The following is a 14,808-nucleotide window of genomic DNA, read 5'->3' on the forward strand; positions in this document are numbered from 1 at the left end:
TCGGAGCTATAGGTGAGAAGTGGTCTGGAAAAGACCAAACGTCTCTAACTTCAGCCGGCCATCATATCACCAGGGCCTAGCTTATCCCAGAACTCTGCAGGAAGAAATGTAGCTGGAGAGAGAAGCTTGTTCCCCAGGATCTCGGTGACGAATGCTGGTTGGTTTCAGCACAGAGAACAGAAACCACACTGCAGACCGGGTGCTTCCCCAGGTAGGTGATGACACCATGGGGAGTGGAGACACCACATCTAGGGCAATGGCGTGCTGTTATTCTTGTCCTGCATTTACGACATGGCCGAGAGAAAACCCTGCTAGACTAGTTTTTACTAATGAGATTTTTTTTTTTTTTTAACAACCATCTATATCACATTGTAAGAGCAGAATTACAGAGTTTTCTTGTTTTTGTTTTTTGTTTTTAATTACTTTCCCCAGGGAGGCTTTGTAATCTTGTTTAGATTATTGGTTTACTCAGTAAATCCTTTTACCTCTGTCTAATTAGCCCCAGGCCCCAGGTTGAATTCCGAGCATGGCAAAACAAAACAACCAAAAAAGCAAAGCAAAATAAAACACAACACCCCAAATGGCTAATTGACAGATAAAATGAGGGCAAAATTTACTTTGCTACTTTGTGTTTAAAACAAACAAAAACAAACAACAAACAACAAACGAACAAACAGCTTCTTGAGGATCTTATTTGGATCCAAAGACAAATATTTCCTGTGGAGAATAATCAGCCTTTTGCTTTTCAGGGAGGTAGAGCTTACGTCACAGGCGCATACAAACCTTGAGCCTACTGAGTCAATGTCTAGGTTTAGCCGTCTCGGTTGATTCTACAGTGTGGAGTCCAGGTCTTCTTTTGGTCTGAGTCAGAATGAGTCAAGAAATGTACCTCATCTGAGGGGTCTGGGGAGAAGGGTGGAGGCGCTGACTGTTAGTTCAAGACTTGGCACAAATCCCCACAGTTACCAGATGGAACGGCAGGCTAAGGTCTGGATGGGCCAGTGACTTCGAGAACATCCAAGTTGGGAAGAGCCCTTTCTGGGACAACAAAATGCCACTGCTTTCTCCCAGGTACCCCTCTATAACAACAACACCCCACCTCTAAATGCCAGCTGGTATTCACTGTTCACGTCGTGTCTGACAACTGCTTGGGCAGCTGAGAGCACAGTGGCCCTGCTTACTATGCACTGATCACATGTTGGCCCTGCTTACTATGCACTGATCACATGTTGGCCCTGCTTACTATGCACTGATCACATGTTGGCCCTGCTTACTATGCACTGATCACATGTTGGCCCTGCTTACTATGCACTGATCACATGTTGGCCCTGCTTACTATGCACTCACTGATCCAGGGTGTACACCCTTTGGCATATGAAGTCAACACAAAGAAAACCACCATCTTTTTCTTCCCTTACAAAATATAAAAGTACGGCAGCTACAATACTATTTTAACACTAGGCAGAAGACCCGCTGGGCCACCATGTCACTTCCCCTGTGTGCACACTGCAAAAACAGCATATAAAACCAAACACCAATAAAGATGGCTAGCCAAAAAAAAAAAAAAAAAAAAATCCCTTTTAAAGTGGCGATAAAGCCACGTGTAAGCATTTAGATGCAATAGCCTCTTTTTTGCATTTTAAAATAAAAACCCCATGATTTCAGCAAATTCCTACATTTTGCTATGCCCCAACTTTATGAAAAATAAAATCAATTCTTTCCTTTAAAAAATACAGATCTCAGCGCAAGGCCCTGGGTTCGGTCCCCAGCTCCGAAAAAAAGAACCAAAAAAAAAAAACAAAAACACAGATCTCATTTCCCCCATAAAACGACTCCCCTCATTAATATATGAAAACACACAGCTGTTTTCCGAGTCGCCGGGCTTTGTGTTTTTTTCTTTCAGACTCTAATTGCTGGCAGAGAGATGGCTTCCAGGCGAGGCGATGGGAGCCAGGCACGTTTCCTAAACTCCTGTAGATCACATCTGTAAAGGCGCTCTACATACCAAGCCTGCACATGGTTTTATATTTAGGACGATTGAGGCTGGGGCATAGATTACTGAGATTAAATCTTAGTAGCAGTTTAGCATTATCTCTGAGACATGATTGTTTTGGAAGGATGTACGTCTACAGCGACTACACACCAGAATGAACACGCACAGATGAAGCTGTGAGATTATTTCTAACAATAAGACTTTCCTTGTGAAAAATGTCTTCTACTTGGCCAAACCCACTTCTCCAACAAAGGAGAATTTTTTTTTTTTTTTTGGTTCTTTTTTTTGGAGCTGGGGACTGAACCCAGAGCCTTGCACTTGGTAGGCAAGCGCTCTACCACTGAGCTAAATCCCCAACCCCCAAAGGAGAATTTAAAGTGGCCTTCAAGAGGAAGAGGGGAGGACCCACTTTGGTGACAGGAACTCAGCCATCCTAGATGAGTCCTGTGGGAGTTAAGGGACATGCGTAAAGCCACAGCGCCAGAGTTCTCCATGCTGCAAGTGTTTCACAGTGCACTGGGCTCTTCTGCCCATGTGGAAATTCTCTGCTTTAGCCATCACCTTTAGGGGACAATGTGGGAAACAGGGCCAGCAGTATCGATGCTTTCCTGTACTCTATTGAAGAACTAAGAAACGTATTTTCAAAGCTTTGGATATCTAGCAATGAAATTATTAAAAAAAAAAAAAAAGAAAGAAAATGCTAAAATCTAACCCAACCCCAACTAACCGGTCAACCAATCAACTGACTTACAAAGCCCAGGGAGTTCAGAGTTCAAATCTGCTCTTAAGTAACTGTGCAAAAGGCTCACAGGCCCAGCAAGGTTCAGGGCAATTAGGCAGAACAGGGGAGGGACAAAGGCCACTGGAGGCTCCTTACAGGGACAGACGGTAGAACACAATGTGGGGGCCTGGTCGAGAACACAGGTGATTTGGGGTCCTGGATTTTCATTAGTTAACTGGATGGTTCCACATTTCAGAAGAGAAAGAAAGATTCTCACATGGGCACCAGGTCCTGACATCCAGGGCTCCCATCTCCCCCAGGTCACCTTACCAAAGAGCGAAATGCAGAGAGGGTGGACAGATGCTGCCTGAACGAAGCTCAGCACCAGGCCGTGTGCCAGAGGCACAGCTGGTTTCTCTAGGGTTGGCTGTTAATGCTGGGCCCAGCGGTACTGCCATGTCTGAGCAAGCCAGCAGAACAGGCTTCCTCGGGTGCTGTCAACAGACTGCTCTGGGTACCACACTTGGAGCTTATCTAAGGAAGATCATAACTACACCATCTGATAAATGCAACAACTGAGGGAGCCAAGCAGGCTCATAGGAGGACCCAGCATCTGGAGGGATGTCCAGTGGTTGAGATGTCAGAAATGTCTGCACTGCTTGGGAGACTTGAATGAAGCCCCAGTAACAGACAAGCTCGAGAGTTACATAGTAGGTCACTTGCCATAGCAGCATTCAGGGAGAAGCTGTGCTTTGACGGAGGGGAGCTAGATTTAATGCCTCATAAGACCCCCTTCAGCTCTTGATTGCTTCCCCCACCCAGGATTAGAGAGAGAGAGATTTTTGGAAAAACCATTCTTAGAAAACAACCACTAAGATTTTTTTCAAAGGAAGCTTTTCTATTTAGGAATATTCCCACCAGATTCTTCAGAGGAGCAAATTGGAGGCATAGCTCCAGCAGGAGATGGGCAGTCTGTGGGTAAGCAGGGACGCACCCGGTGTCAGATGGCATGGTTTCCTGGGGCTGTCATCCACAGGACTAGGCAGAAGAAACACGCCAACAGCTCCTACCACACACTGATCTGACACATGACATGGTACCGCCAAAGAAGACGCTCAAAGGCTTAGCATTCCCAGGGCTAGCTGCATGGTGAAGCAACCCTGTCCCGAGACAGTGAGAGAAACCTCATGAGAGAACTTGGTCCCTGAGGACTAGAAGGAGAGGCAGCCCTCCACAAACAAGATTCCTTACTCTGAAGGTTTTGGGAGGTCCTGGGTCCATCTTTGTCGCTGTCCAATGTGCCCTCTGAAGCACACAGATCCTCAAGCATCTCTCTCTGTGATACTAACACAACCATCACCAACAGAAGGTGATGATGGATGCTCACAGACTTCCGAGCTTCTCCTGTGGTATTAACACCGCCACTGCTGTACATGAGGTGACTCTCATGACTGCTAGGTTAGGAGGTATAACAACGACTGTCTATCTGGCCTCATGAAGACCAGAGGAATGAACTATTAAGGCTTGGCATTGATTTCTAGTTAGCATCTATTTTAATGCTGCCTACTTCCTGGTTTCTGACGGAAGTATTTCTCTGTCAATGTGAGTCCTGATGTTTATGTTGAGCAACGAGAAGACTTAAGTACCATCAGCCAAACACACCACAGTGAGAACACTAGGTAATGTCCTGTCTGAGAGAGCACAACCATAGGTGATTCGCACTGTCATTGTGACTCACTGCTGCAGGAGGGTAGATGGAGAAGTTGAGCTGGGTAGAACTAGGAGCCTGATAGAGCTGTCTCCTGAGAGGCTCTGCCAGAGCCTGACAAATACTGAGGCGGATGCTTGCAACCAACCATTGGACTGATCCCAATGGAGGAGTTAGAGAAAGGACTGAAGGAGCTGAAGGGGTTTGCAACTCCGTAAGAAGAACAAAATATCAACCAAGCAAACCTCCTGCCCCCTGAGCTCCCAGGGACTAAACCACTATCCCAAGAGAACACAGTGATGAACCTATGGCTCCATCCGCATATGTAGCAGAGCATGGCCTTGCCAGCATCAATGGGAGGAGAGGCCCTTGGTCCTGTGAAGGCTCGATGCCCCAGTGTAGGGGAATGTCAGGGCGGGGAGGTGGGAGGGAAAGGGTGAATTGGTGGGAGAGCACCCTCATAGAAGCAGGGGGAGATAGCAGGTTTCTGGAGGGGAAACTGGGAAAGGGGATAACATTTGAAATATAAATTAAAAAAAAAATCTACTAACCCCAAAATCCAATAATGTTAACCATTCCCTAGATCTGTGAGCTTGTTCACCGTCCAGACAGAATATGACAATGTCCTGACTGAAAGCACAGCAAAAAGCACGCTGTCGCCAGCCTCCCTCTGTAGGCTCCCAGGTCTCACCCCTAACTCAGAGGATGGCGGAGGCGGTGCTTCTGGACGCAACGCTACATTTATTGTAGTGTTTTTATTAACAGGCTTTCGCCAGACACAGACAGGTCTGAGTGGGTTGGTACAGCAGGCACATTGGCTTCAAGGTCTGGCGCCTGGCAGTCCGTGGACCCGCACTTCAGTCTCAGGCTTCTACAGCCCTGCGGCCTGTCTGGGCAGGGCCTGCAGCCGGCCTCCCGTATTAAATGGCTGAATATAAGTTTTGGTTCATCATGATTTAACTGTTCTGAGTTCACGATTTCATCTGTCTGCAGCAGGCTGGGCTTCACTTCCTTCTCTACCTTGTCAGTCTGGTTTGCTAAACCACAAACCTTGGTTTCTGTCCCTCCACTGCCCTCTGTGTCCCCCGAGTCTCTGCTTTTGCAGAGTCTCCTTTGGTTATTCTCAGGATTGCAGCAAGCTCTTTGGAAAGACTCAGAGCTCCTGCTGGCTCCTGCTGGTGGTGGCTCTGCTGTCCGGGGCGGACGCTCATCTGTGTTCTCACGACCCCGGGTGCTGGTGGGACCCAGGCTCTCTTGGGCCTGAAAGTGCTGGACTGGGTGGAGAAAAAAATTCCTAGACTGAGAATTCTGCATCCCTGGTGGCAGCATGTGCTGGACAGGATGCAGAAGGCCTTCGGCGGCGTGGTGGGTGGCCTTTAGAGGCGCCGCAGCATTCTGAATCTGGACAAAGCTGCCTGCGGTGGAGGCACACTTGTGGCATAAGGAGTCACCCATCTGCTGGCAGTGGATTTCTGGCAATCCATACTTTCGGTGGGTGTAGGCATTGGGGCAGTTACATCTCGGATTGAGAGAGAAGTGACACATGGTGTCCTGCTCCAGACAGGGCTGCAACAAGGCCGAGCCTGGCTCACTTCTGGGGCTTTTGGTGAGTTCGCTGCTGTAGGCTGCAGACATGGGCATCCTTAAATTCTTTGCTTGGCCATTGAAAAATTCGGAGCAGATGCATGGCCCTTCATAAGCGGTCATGTCTGAGGAAGTGCAGCTGTGAGAGCCCAGGGGCTGTAACTCATACAACTCATGTTCCAGTTCGGATTTCTGGCCCCTGGCATCTACACTGTAAGCGTTGGTGGCTTTGCCTGGTGCCCTGCCCCCAGGCCTCGCAGCCGAGGTGTGGGAAAAGGCACTACACTGGAGCTTTTTGGGTAAAGGGATCTGGCCACAGGTGCCTTGAGGTCCCAGGCACCGACACAGGCACTGGAAGAAGAAGGTGGCGAAGGCCCAGCTGACGCACATGACAAGCATCATGAAGGTGCCCAGCTGCGTGTAAGCCAGGACCGTGGAGGGCATCATCATGGCACCCGCCACGAAGGTGGTCAGTGCAGCCACGGCGATCGCAGAGCCCATACGACCCAGAGAGAAGATGACCTTGCCCTCTCGGTCGGGATCTGGGGCCAGGCGGTATGCCACCCCGTAGTGGACTGCAAAGTCCACCGACAAGCCAACTGCAACCGAGATGGTGACGGACTCCAGCACGTTCAGCTCCCAGCCCAGCAGGACAAGGGACCCAACTGTGACAAATATGGTCCCAGCTATGGAGGCGATGGCATACAGGCTTATGATGATATTACATGTGGTCAGCAGCATCACACTAAACGCGACGGCCACCGAGAGCCCCATGGCAATGAGGGTGCCATCGGAAAGGCTGTCCTGCAGGTCATAGAACTCCAGGTTGCTGACGAACCAGCCGTGGCTGAGGCCCTCGGGGGCCGAACTCAGCTCGTGGGAAATCCATGAGTCCACCTCCTTGTAGAACTGCTGCATCTTCTCATACGCCAAGGTGAAGAGGAAGGTGCTCTGGAACTCCAGCACCACGGCCCTGATGGTGTCGTTGATGTCGAACCTAGGCCCCGGGGTCTTGTTGTTCAGGTGGTACCCCGTGCTCCTGTCCAGCTCCATGATGGCCTTCTTGATGCACAGCTCGAAAACCTCTTGCTTATAGGGGAAGCTGCAGTGGCTGCAGCAGGGGTACAGGGCCGGCTCGTCACAGTCCTGGTTCTCCATCCACTGTTTGAAGGTCTCGATGAAACAGCTGGTGAAGTCCTGCTGCTCAGTCTGGTGGAAGAAGGTCTGGTTCCTCAGTTTCTGACAGAAGTGTAAAATCCAGGCCTGGGAGGCCGGGCTAGCAATGTTGAACGTGCTATCGAGTGTCAGCTCCCCTTTGCTCTTGGGGTTCAGAGGGTCACCGCTGTCTTCTGGAGACACGCCCCAGATTACTGTGATGGGCATGTGGAGCTCCTCTCCATGGTGAACCCGCTCGAACATGAACAGCTTCTTGAACTCCGCATCATAGCGCTCGAAAGGATGAGAGGACCTGAACACCTGGAACTCAGATAACTCCAAGGAAGGCAGTTTCATCTTTGGGTTTATGCACACGATGTAGGCCCCGCCCACAGTCAGGGCAAGGAACCAGACGAGCCAAAGGTAGCGGAACTTGATGACGATGCAGGGCAGCACCTTTTCAAAGAAAATCCGAGATGCCTCTGAGATGGCGAAAAGCGCCTTGCGGCCCTTCCGGCAGAGCACTGTCCAGCAGCTCTTGTGGTAGGCCTGCGGCTGGGGCTTTCTGAAGCAGGTGAATATATTGAGGAGATAGCGCTCATGCAGAACAATGACAGCCGGAAGCCAGGTAACCATCAGGACATAGTTCACCAATATAGCGGTCCCCGCATACACCCCGAAGCACCTGATTGCCGTGATGTTACTGACGTAGTTAGCGTAGAAGGCGGCGGCGGTGGTGAAGCTGGTGACAAACATGGAGAGGGCTGCATGCTGCAAGGTGACGCTTACCGCCTCAGACGTTTCTGCACGGGGCTTGTCGGACTTGGTGTAGTTCCAGACGTCGCACAGGACGAAGGCGTCGTCGGCGCCGATCCCGACCAGGATGATGAGTGCAGTGAGGTTCATGAATGGGAAGAACTCGAAGTTAAACACGACTCGGTAAAGGAAGTAGGAGACGATCAGGGAGCTGATGATGGCAAACATGGTCATGAGCGTGATGAACACGGACTTGGTGTAGACACACATGATGAGAAGGACGATGGCGATGGCGATGGCGGGGTACACGGTATCCATGAGGAGGTAATCCTGAAACAGACTGTGCTTGATGCCAAACTCGATCCCTGTCACGGTGGTGATGCCGTCCGAAGAGTTCCAGTTCTCAAAGTTGTCCAGGTAGATGTTCATCATGCTCTCCCCTTTCTCCGTGGGGGAGAAGAGCATGCTGTACTTTAAAGCTGGCACGGCGTAGTCAGCCGTCTTGGAGGTCATGAAGTCCTTGTCTACCAAGTAGTGGAGAATCTGGTACACGGCGTTGTATTTGGTACACTTGCGTGGCACGTTGGTGCACTTGAGCTGGTCCTTCCTTCTGGCCGCCTTGTCCCAGCAGTCTGGCCCCAGGGTGCCGTTCTGGTAGTGCTTGGCACAGGTCCGAAGCAGCTTCAGCGTGTGAGAGACATCTCGCTCGACAATCTTCTGACAGGACGATCTGTTATTCAGAATGGCGATGTAATTCCCCAGGGTCCAGCTGGGGCAGCAGGAGACGGCGGTGGTCCTCTGGCAGAGGTCGCTGAACTGGGGGTGGGATCTGATCTGTAGAGACAGACATGCAGAAGGAGCGGAGTTTACATGGGCCAGGCGGGAACAAGGCAGGCACAGAGGCCAAACAACCCTCCTTCACTGTGTGAGCCGGTGTGTACACAGGTGAGCACGCCCACAAGATTCATCTTAGGGCTGTTCACCGGGTGGCTAGGCTTTGAGCAGCAGACTCCTGTTTGGGAATGGCATACAGGTGTAATGCCATGGCAACCAGTACTGAGTCTAGTTTAAGAAGGGAGGTAAACGTAACATCCCCTTAGTACACAGGTCTTTTCAGAGTCACTGTGGAAGTAATAGAGTGGACAGGCTTTATAGCGTATAAACTCACCGGAATCAGGAAACAACTGTCCAACTGCTGTTTCTGCTAAAATTCTGGCTCTTGGAACAAATGTTTTGGTGATAAAAGTCACCGCAAATCCCAACAAACACAGTTGAAAGCAAACACACTGGTCCTAGAGGTCCTACTGGCTGGGACACACCCTCAAACTCACCCTTACAGTCGGATCCCCAGCATGACTGTACAGACAGGCAGAGATTCTGGGAGGATCAGTGATTAGTGGCTCGCGGGAGTCTGCTGGTGCCTTTTGGTGCGACATCGTGACACAGAGATGGCCCCACCTTAGACGGGCACCCACTGGACCCTGAGTCTGCAGACCCCTTGGTCTTAAAACTTGCCAGATTCTAGAACTATGAGAAGTAAATCGTTTTAAAAATAAATTATCTAGACTAAGATACTTTGTCAGCCTGAATGGAGTAGGACCGAACTCTATTTGACAAATCAAAAAGTGACCGGATTCTTGAAAAGTTTAGACTGTTTACCGAAATAAGGTGAGAAGCGTCAAATTTTAAGGTCAAAACAGTTTCATATCTGATTTTAAATAATTCAAGTTAATAAATACAAATAAATCAAAAAGTAGAATTTTAGTTCTTCTACATCTTCAGGTTTATTCAGGTTGGCTAAACCCTTGAAAATGGCAGGACCTGTGGTGACTCTGGGCTGCTCTGGGCAGTGTGTCCCAGCATGCTGTCCCTGCTCTGGGCAGTGTGTCCCAGCATGCTGTCCCTGCTCTGGGCAGTGTGTCCCAGCATGCTGTCCCTGCTCTGGGCAGTGTGTCCCAGCATGCTGTCCCTGCTCTGGGCAGTGTGTCCCAGCATGCTGTCCCTGCTCTGGGCAGTGTGTCTCAGCATGCTGTCCCTGCTCTGGGCAGTGTGTCCCAGCATGCTGTCCCTGCTCTGGGCAGTGTGTCCCAGCATGCTGTCCCTGCTCTGGGCAGTGTGTCACAGCATGCTGTCCCTGCTCTGGGCAGTGTGTCACAGCATGCTGTCCCTGCTCTGGGCAGTGTGTCACAGCATGCTGTGCCTGGGCAAAGCTTCTCTTCTCGAGCCCAGTCTTGTCACAGTGAACTATGACCACTGCTGAATTATAAAGCTGGTTCAATTCCACTCTCAGGTTAGAGGAGCCCCCCCTCTGCCCTTAGGATTAGAGTAGAAATCACCCCCTTCCTAGGCCTGGCACCAGAGCTAAGGCAGCCCCGGTCTTAACACTTGCCCTCAACTTTATTTACCTAAGGTTGTTCTAGGGAACCACTCCAAAGTTCAGAAAGGGTGTGGAGTTTTTCTAACGTGATATAAAACAGTCTGTATCTGGATTATCTAGGCCTTGCCGACTGTTCATTAAAGTATCTTCCCAAGGCGGAGAAGTTGACTGGCACACACAATCGTTTTAGAAGCTGACTTACCTAAGGACTGAGCTACATATCATTCCCTAAGGCCCGGGTAAACTGGAACTAGTGTGTGGGGAGAGGTGTGGACGGTACTAGGAAGCTGTGGGCTGGAATTGCACATGGAGACTCATTATAACGTTTGAAGTTTCCTAGGTTTCTGTGAGTTCCAGGCCAGTGAGGGTTATATAGTGAGATGCTGTCTTAATAAACCAAACCAAGACAGGAGCAAAAAAAAAAAAAAAAAAAAAATCAAAATCCTCAAACAACAAAACTAAAACCTAAAATTATTTGTTTTGGAGAATTTTTAGTGGGAGGAAAAAAAAATAAGCCAAAGAGTTACTATCTAAATGCAAGAGCGTATGTTTTACTTTCATGAAAATTCAACTTAAAAGGTTATTTCTATTGTAACTTGAGGAAATGAGCTAGTGAGCCCTGGGACCCAGGAATAGCATCCCCAGGATTTATGGCAGAGAACAGTTTACCCCCAGAGAGCAGGACACTCGTGCAGCTGCTGAAATGCCTGAGCAAAGCTGACGGAAATGCAGCTGTCGGCTACCACTGGACAGGGGGCAGGGCGCTGTATCCTTGCATCGCCCTTTTTTTCTAGCAATAATGGGGATTTTATATGTATATTTTACCAAAGATTGAAAAGTTGAGCATTATAAATACCAACTTAGTAGTTCATTGACTCCTATAAAAAACTAATGCTAGTTTCCCCCGGGGGACAATGGTGTTAGCTGATAACAACATTTGGAAAAAAACTCTTAAGTTCTCAAGGGGGTGAGAAAGAGTCACAGAGGAAGACCTCACGATGGGCATGCTCTAACTACCCCTTCAGGATGCTGACATCCTGAAGGAGGGACTGGTACACTAGGGAGTGCCTGTGCACCCAGCAGGCCAGGCCCTCCACTCCTGTCTGAGTACCTGCACACACTGTGGTCCTTTCCCTCAGTTTACCTACAGAGTGGCAGAGAAACCAGACAAAGATAGTGGTTACAACTTAACAGAAGTATACTGTGTGTACATGGGGAACGACAGAGGACGTGCCAAGTCTGAAAGTGTCTTATCACAGTGGCAGCAACTAGTCTGTCGTGACTGGTGAATACAGAATTCAATATGGTAGTCTGAGGCAGACAAGACTGGCAGCTAGCTATCTCTTCATGCAGGAGGCAGATGTATTCTTGTCATACTCTGGGAAAAGGGATCCCTTGGAATAATTCCAAAACCTTACAAGTTTGTAAAAATAAGATAGTTTCCAAAAACAACCCCTCGTGGGGAACACAGCCCTCTAATCCTAGCAATTTGTCATTGTGGTTGTGGTCTTCGCATGGTTCCCTAGTGAGACAGTAGCAGGACTGGAGCTGACTAAAATAGGGGGTAAAAGAGAGGAGAGAGAGGAGAGAGACCAGGAGGGTTTAAATGATACCTTAACTTTAGTACTGGCTAAATTGGAGGCACTTTAAGAAGCCGAGAAAAGAGAAAGGAAGATGAGGCACAAACATCAGGCCCGGCTGACTCCTGGCCTCTCCTGGTAACCAAGCCCCACAGAGAGCTGAAGGGAGATTAGAGCGGAGTGGGGGCAAAGGCCTTCCCCTTGGAAGAAGCGTCAGAAAATACATAGGCTTCTGAGATGCTGGAGAGTCCAGCAGTCCGTGAAGGTTAATCTAGTAAGCCAGATCCTCAAAGAATTTCAAATTCCTTTTGTGAGCTGAGTCCTCAAAGCTCCAATACCTGAATGTGCAGAGACTGGCACAGGCAAAGGGCTCCCGGGGCGTGAAGTTCAGAGAGGCCCTTCATTTATGAATGCCTGCTAGTCAGTGGGTCCTCTAGGACAGAAGCAAGGACTGGAGAGAGTCAGGGAAGCAATGGGGGCTAAGAACAGGACACCTCTGTGGGGAGGCAGACAGGCCAGTAGCATCAGAAACAGAGCCACTCTTTCTGGAAGCCTCTCTCTCTCTCTCTCTCTCTCTCTCTCTGAATTGAGAGCACAGGTGGCATGTAATTTCAGTGGAGCAGAATGCAATCTCACATTTGCAACTGGTTTCAAAGGGGTATTAATTCAACAAGTTTTAACAAATATAACTATGTCTTTTGAAGCAGAGCCCAACTTCAGGCTCCCAAATGACGGTTTAATCATTTAATGTGGGTCTGCAACTGGCCATACCAAATACTCCTTTGGATGCCTGTTTTGGGTGTGTTCCCCGAATTCTCGCTTTGTAAACATGCTGTTAAGAACTGGGCTGGTGAGATGGTTCAGTGGGTAAAGGTGCCTATGGCCAGCCTTGAGGACCTAAGTTCAATCCCCAGAACCCACAAGGTAGAAGAACTGACTCCTGCAAGTTGTCCTCTAATCTCACATGTGTGCTGTGGTAATATGTGTACCCAGGCACATGTGCACTCATACACATATGCACACACGCAGATTAAAAAAGGAACTATGTAAACAACATAATACTTCTTTTATCAAGAGTATGGGGGGGTGGGGAGATGCCTCAGTCTGTAAAGTGCTTGCTATGTAAGCCTGAGGACCTGAGTTCGAATCTCAGAATCCACGCTTATAAATCATAGCAGACCGAGCCAGGCATGCTGGGACATTCTATAATATCAGTGGTAGGGACACGGTAGGTGACAGGTAGATCGCTGTGCGTTCTCCAGACAATTTAGTCTGCCCATCAAGTTCCAGGCCAGTGTGAGGAAGGGTGGCCGAGGCTATGCTCTGGCTCCCACGTGTGAATTCAGGTTTCCGATTGTATACTTGCCCCTCTCCTAATTAACCACCCCCTGGTGACTCTGGAGGACTAATACCTCAGACGGGGATTCTGCTGTCTGGCTGTCGAGGTCACTTACAGCCCCCAGCAGGCACATAAGGGGCTTTGCTTAATCGAGGGCAAGTCTCACCCTCACTTTCATTCTCCTCCCTTACTTCCCCTTTCCATACTCTTTCCACTCCCATTCTTGTTTGGCGCCCCTTCCGTGTAAGCGTGCCTCACAAGGATCACTTGACACACTCACACAGAGGGAGCATGGCTGCACTCTTTCACTGCTGACAGACACAGTGCTGCTTTTTAAGCTAAGCGTCTAGACAATATACACTAGGAGAATGGGCTGCCGCCAACTGCTTACTCCAGGCATGCGGACTCTAACGGTCATTCAGGTAGAAAATGGCTTATGCAGCAAATCAAACTCACAAAAACAGGGGTGGGGTAGTCTTCACTACGGAAGCACAAAGCACAGAGGGTAGGGACAGACTCTGGTGGCAGATCTGGCTGGGCTCACAGGAAATGCTTGTCCTCCTGAATCCTAGTGTTTTCCAAAGCAGCAAGGTAGTTAGGGCTGGCGGAATCTGGTTTGGAGTACAGGGTCCATTGAGACAGGCACTGCATTAATGTCTTTTGATGCCCCATCTCCCGCCTCACACCCTTTCCTATCCTGCTTCCTAAGTTCTCCTTAGAAATCACGGGCTGGAGTGATCAATGATTGTGAGAGGCAGGTATGGCTTTTACTGTACAGTGACAATGATGACAAGAAACAAGGGGAGGGGGGCTGGGGATTTAGCTCAGTGGTAGAGCGCTTACCTAGGAAGCGCAAGGCCCTGGGTTTGGTCCCCAGCTCCGGAAAAAAAAAAAACAAAAAAAAAAACAAAAAGAAACAAGGGGGAGGGGAGGTGTGCAGAGCAGGGACACTGAATGAGAGAAGACAGACAGTCTTCACTATTATCCTGAAAAGAAAGCTGTGAAGTAACAGAAGGCCACCATGTTGACAGAATGTGAGCGGCAGAGGAGGAGGGCTCTTTATTAAAGAAGGCAGTGTGTTTGTAAAAATGAGGAAACACAGGACTGATGCTGGGATCCTGACAGCACTCCAGCCTGCTGGGGCTTGCTCCACAGTGGAAAGCCCCATCGGCATCTCATTGGTCAGACACCTGGACAGGGGGAGACGTTTCCGTAACATGACTTTACTGTGCTGAAGAGACTTCAGCTGTATTTTACATACCCTGGAGTTATCCACATCACACATTGACTTAATTGCAGGTAAATTCCACAGGGTCTCCCCTCCTGCTGAAGCAAACACCACTCTGGAGTAGCCATCACCTGCGATGATGAAGAGGAAAATGCTTATGAGTTATTCATTAGACAAGAGGTGGAGCTCGCAAACAGCCCAGAGACTGCACAGACAGTTTGTTAGCAGCAGGGAAATCTTTTCTTTGATTTCAGGAAAAAGTGTGTGTGTGTGTGTGTGTGTGTGTGTGTGTGTGTGTGTGTGTGTGTGTGTGTGTTAGTGTCACTTTAGCTCAAAGCTTGTGCCTTGTTGCATAATGACCTTCTAG

The 14,808-nt window shown here is 49.1% G+C and overlaps 1 protein-coding gene across 11 annotated transcripts in view; it reads right to left on the bottom strand.

Moving 5' to 3' along the window:
• Positions 1-5,143: 5,143 nt before the first annotated feature.
• Disp1 (dispatched RND transporter family member 1) overlaps positions 5,144-14,808 on the bottom strand; it is a 145,756-nt gene continuing 136,091 nt past the window's right edge. For all 11 annotated transcript variants that reach the window (XM_039090573.2, NM_001415783.1, NM_001105983.2 and 8 more), the window contains 2 exons: positions 14,475-14,572; positions 5,144-8,751 (listed from right to left, as the gene is read on the bottom strand). In XM_039090573.2, the coding sequence (XP_038946501.1) occupies positions 5,164-8,751; positions 14,475-14,572 (3,686 nt within the window). In that variant the 3' untranslated portion in view covers positions 5,144-5,163. The remainder of the gene's footprint in view (positions 8,752-14,474; positions 14,573-14,808) is intronic.

This window comes from Rattus norvegicus, chromosome 13 (assembly GCF_036323735.1).
Source record: "Rattus norvegicus strain BN/NHsdMcwi chromosome 13, GRCr8, whole genome shotgun sequence".
NCBI lineage: Eukaryota > Metazoa > Chordata > Mammalia > Rodentia > Muridae > Rattus > Rattus norvegicus.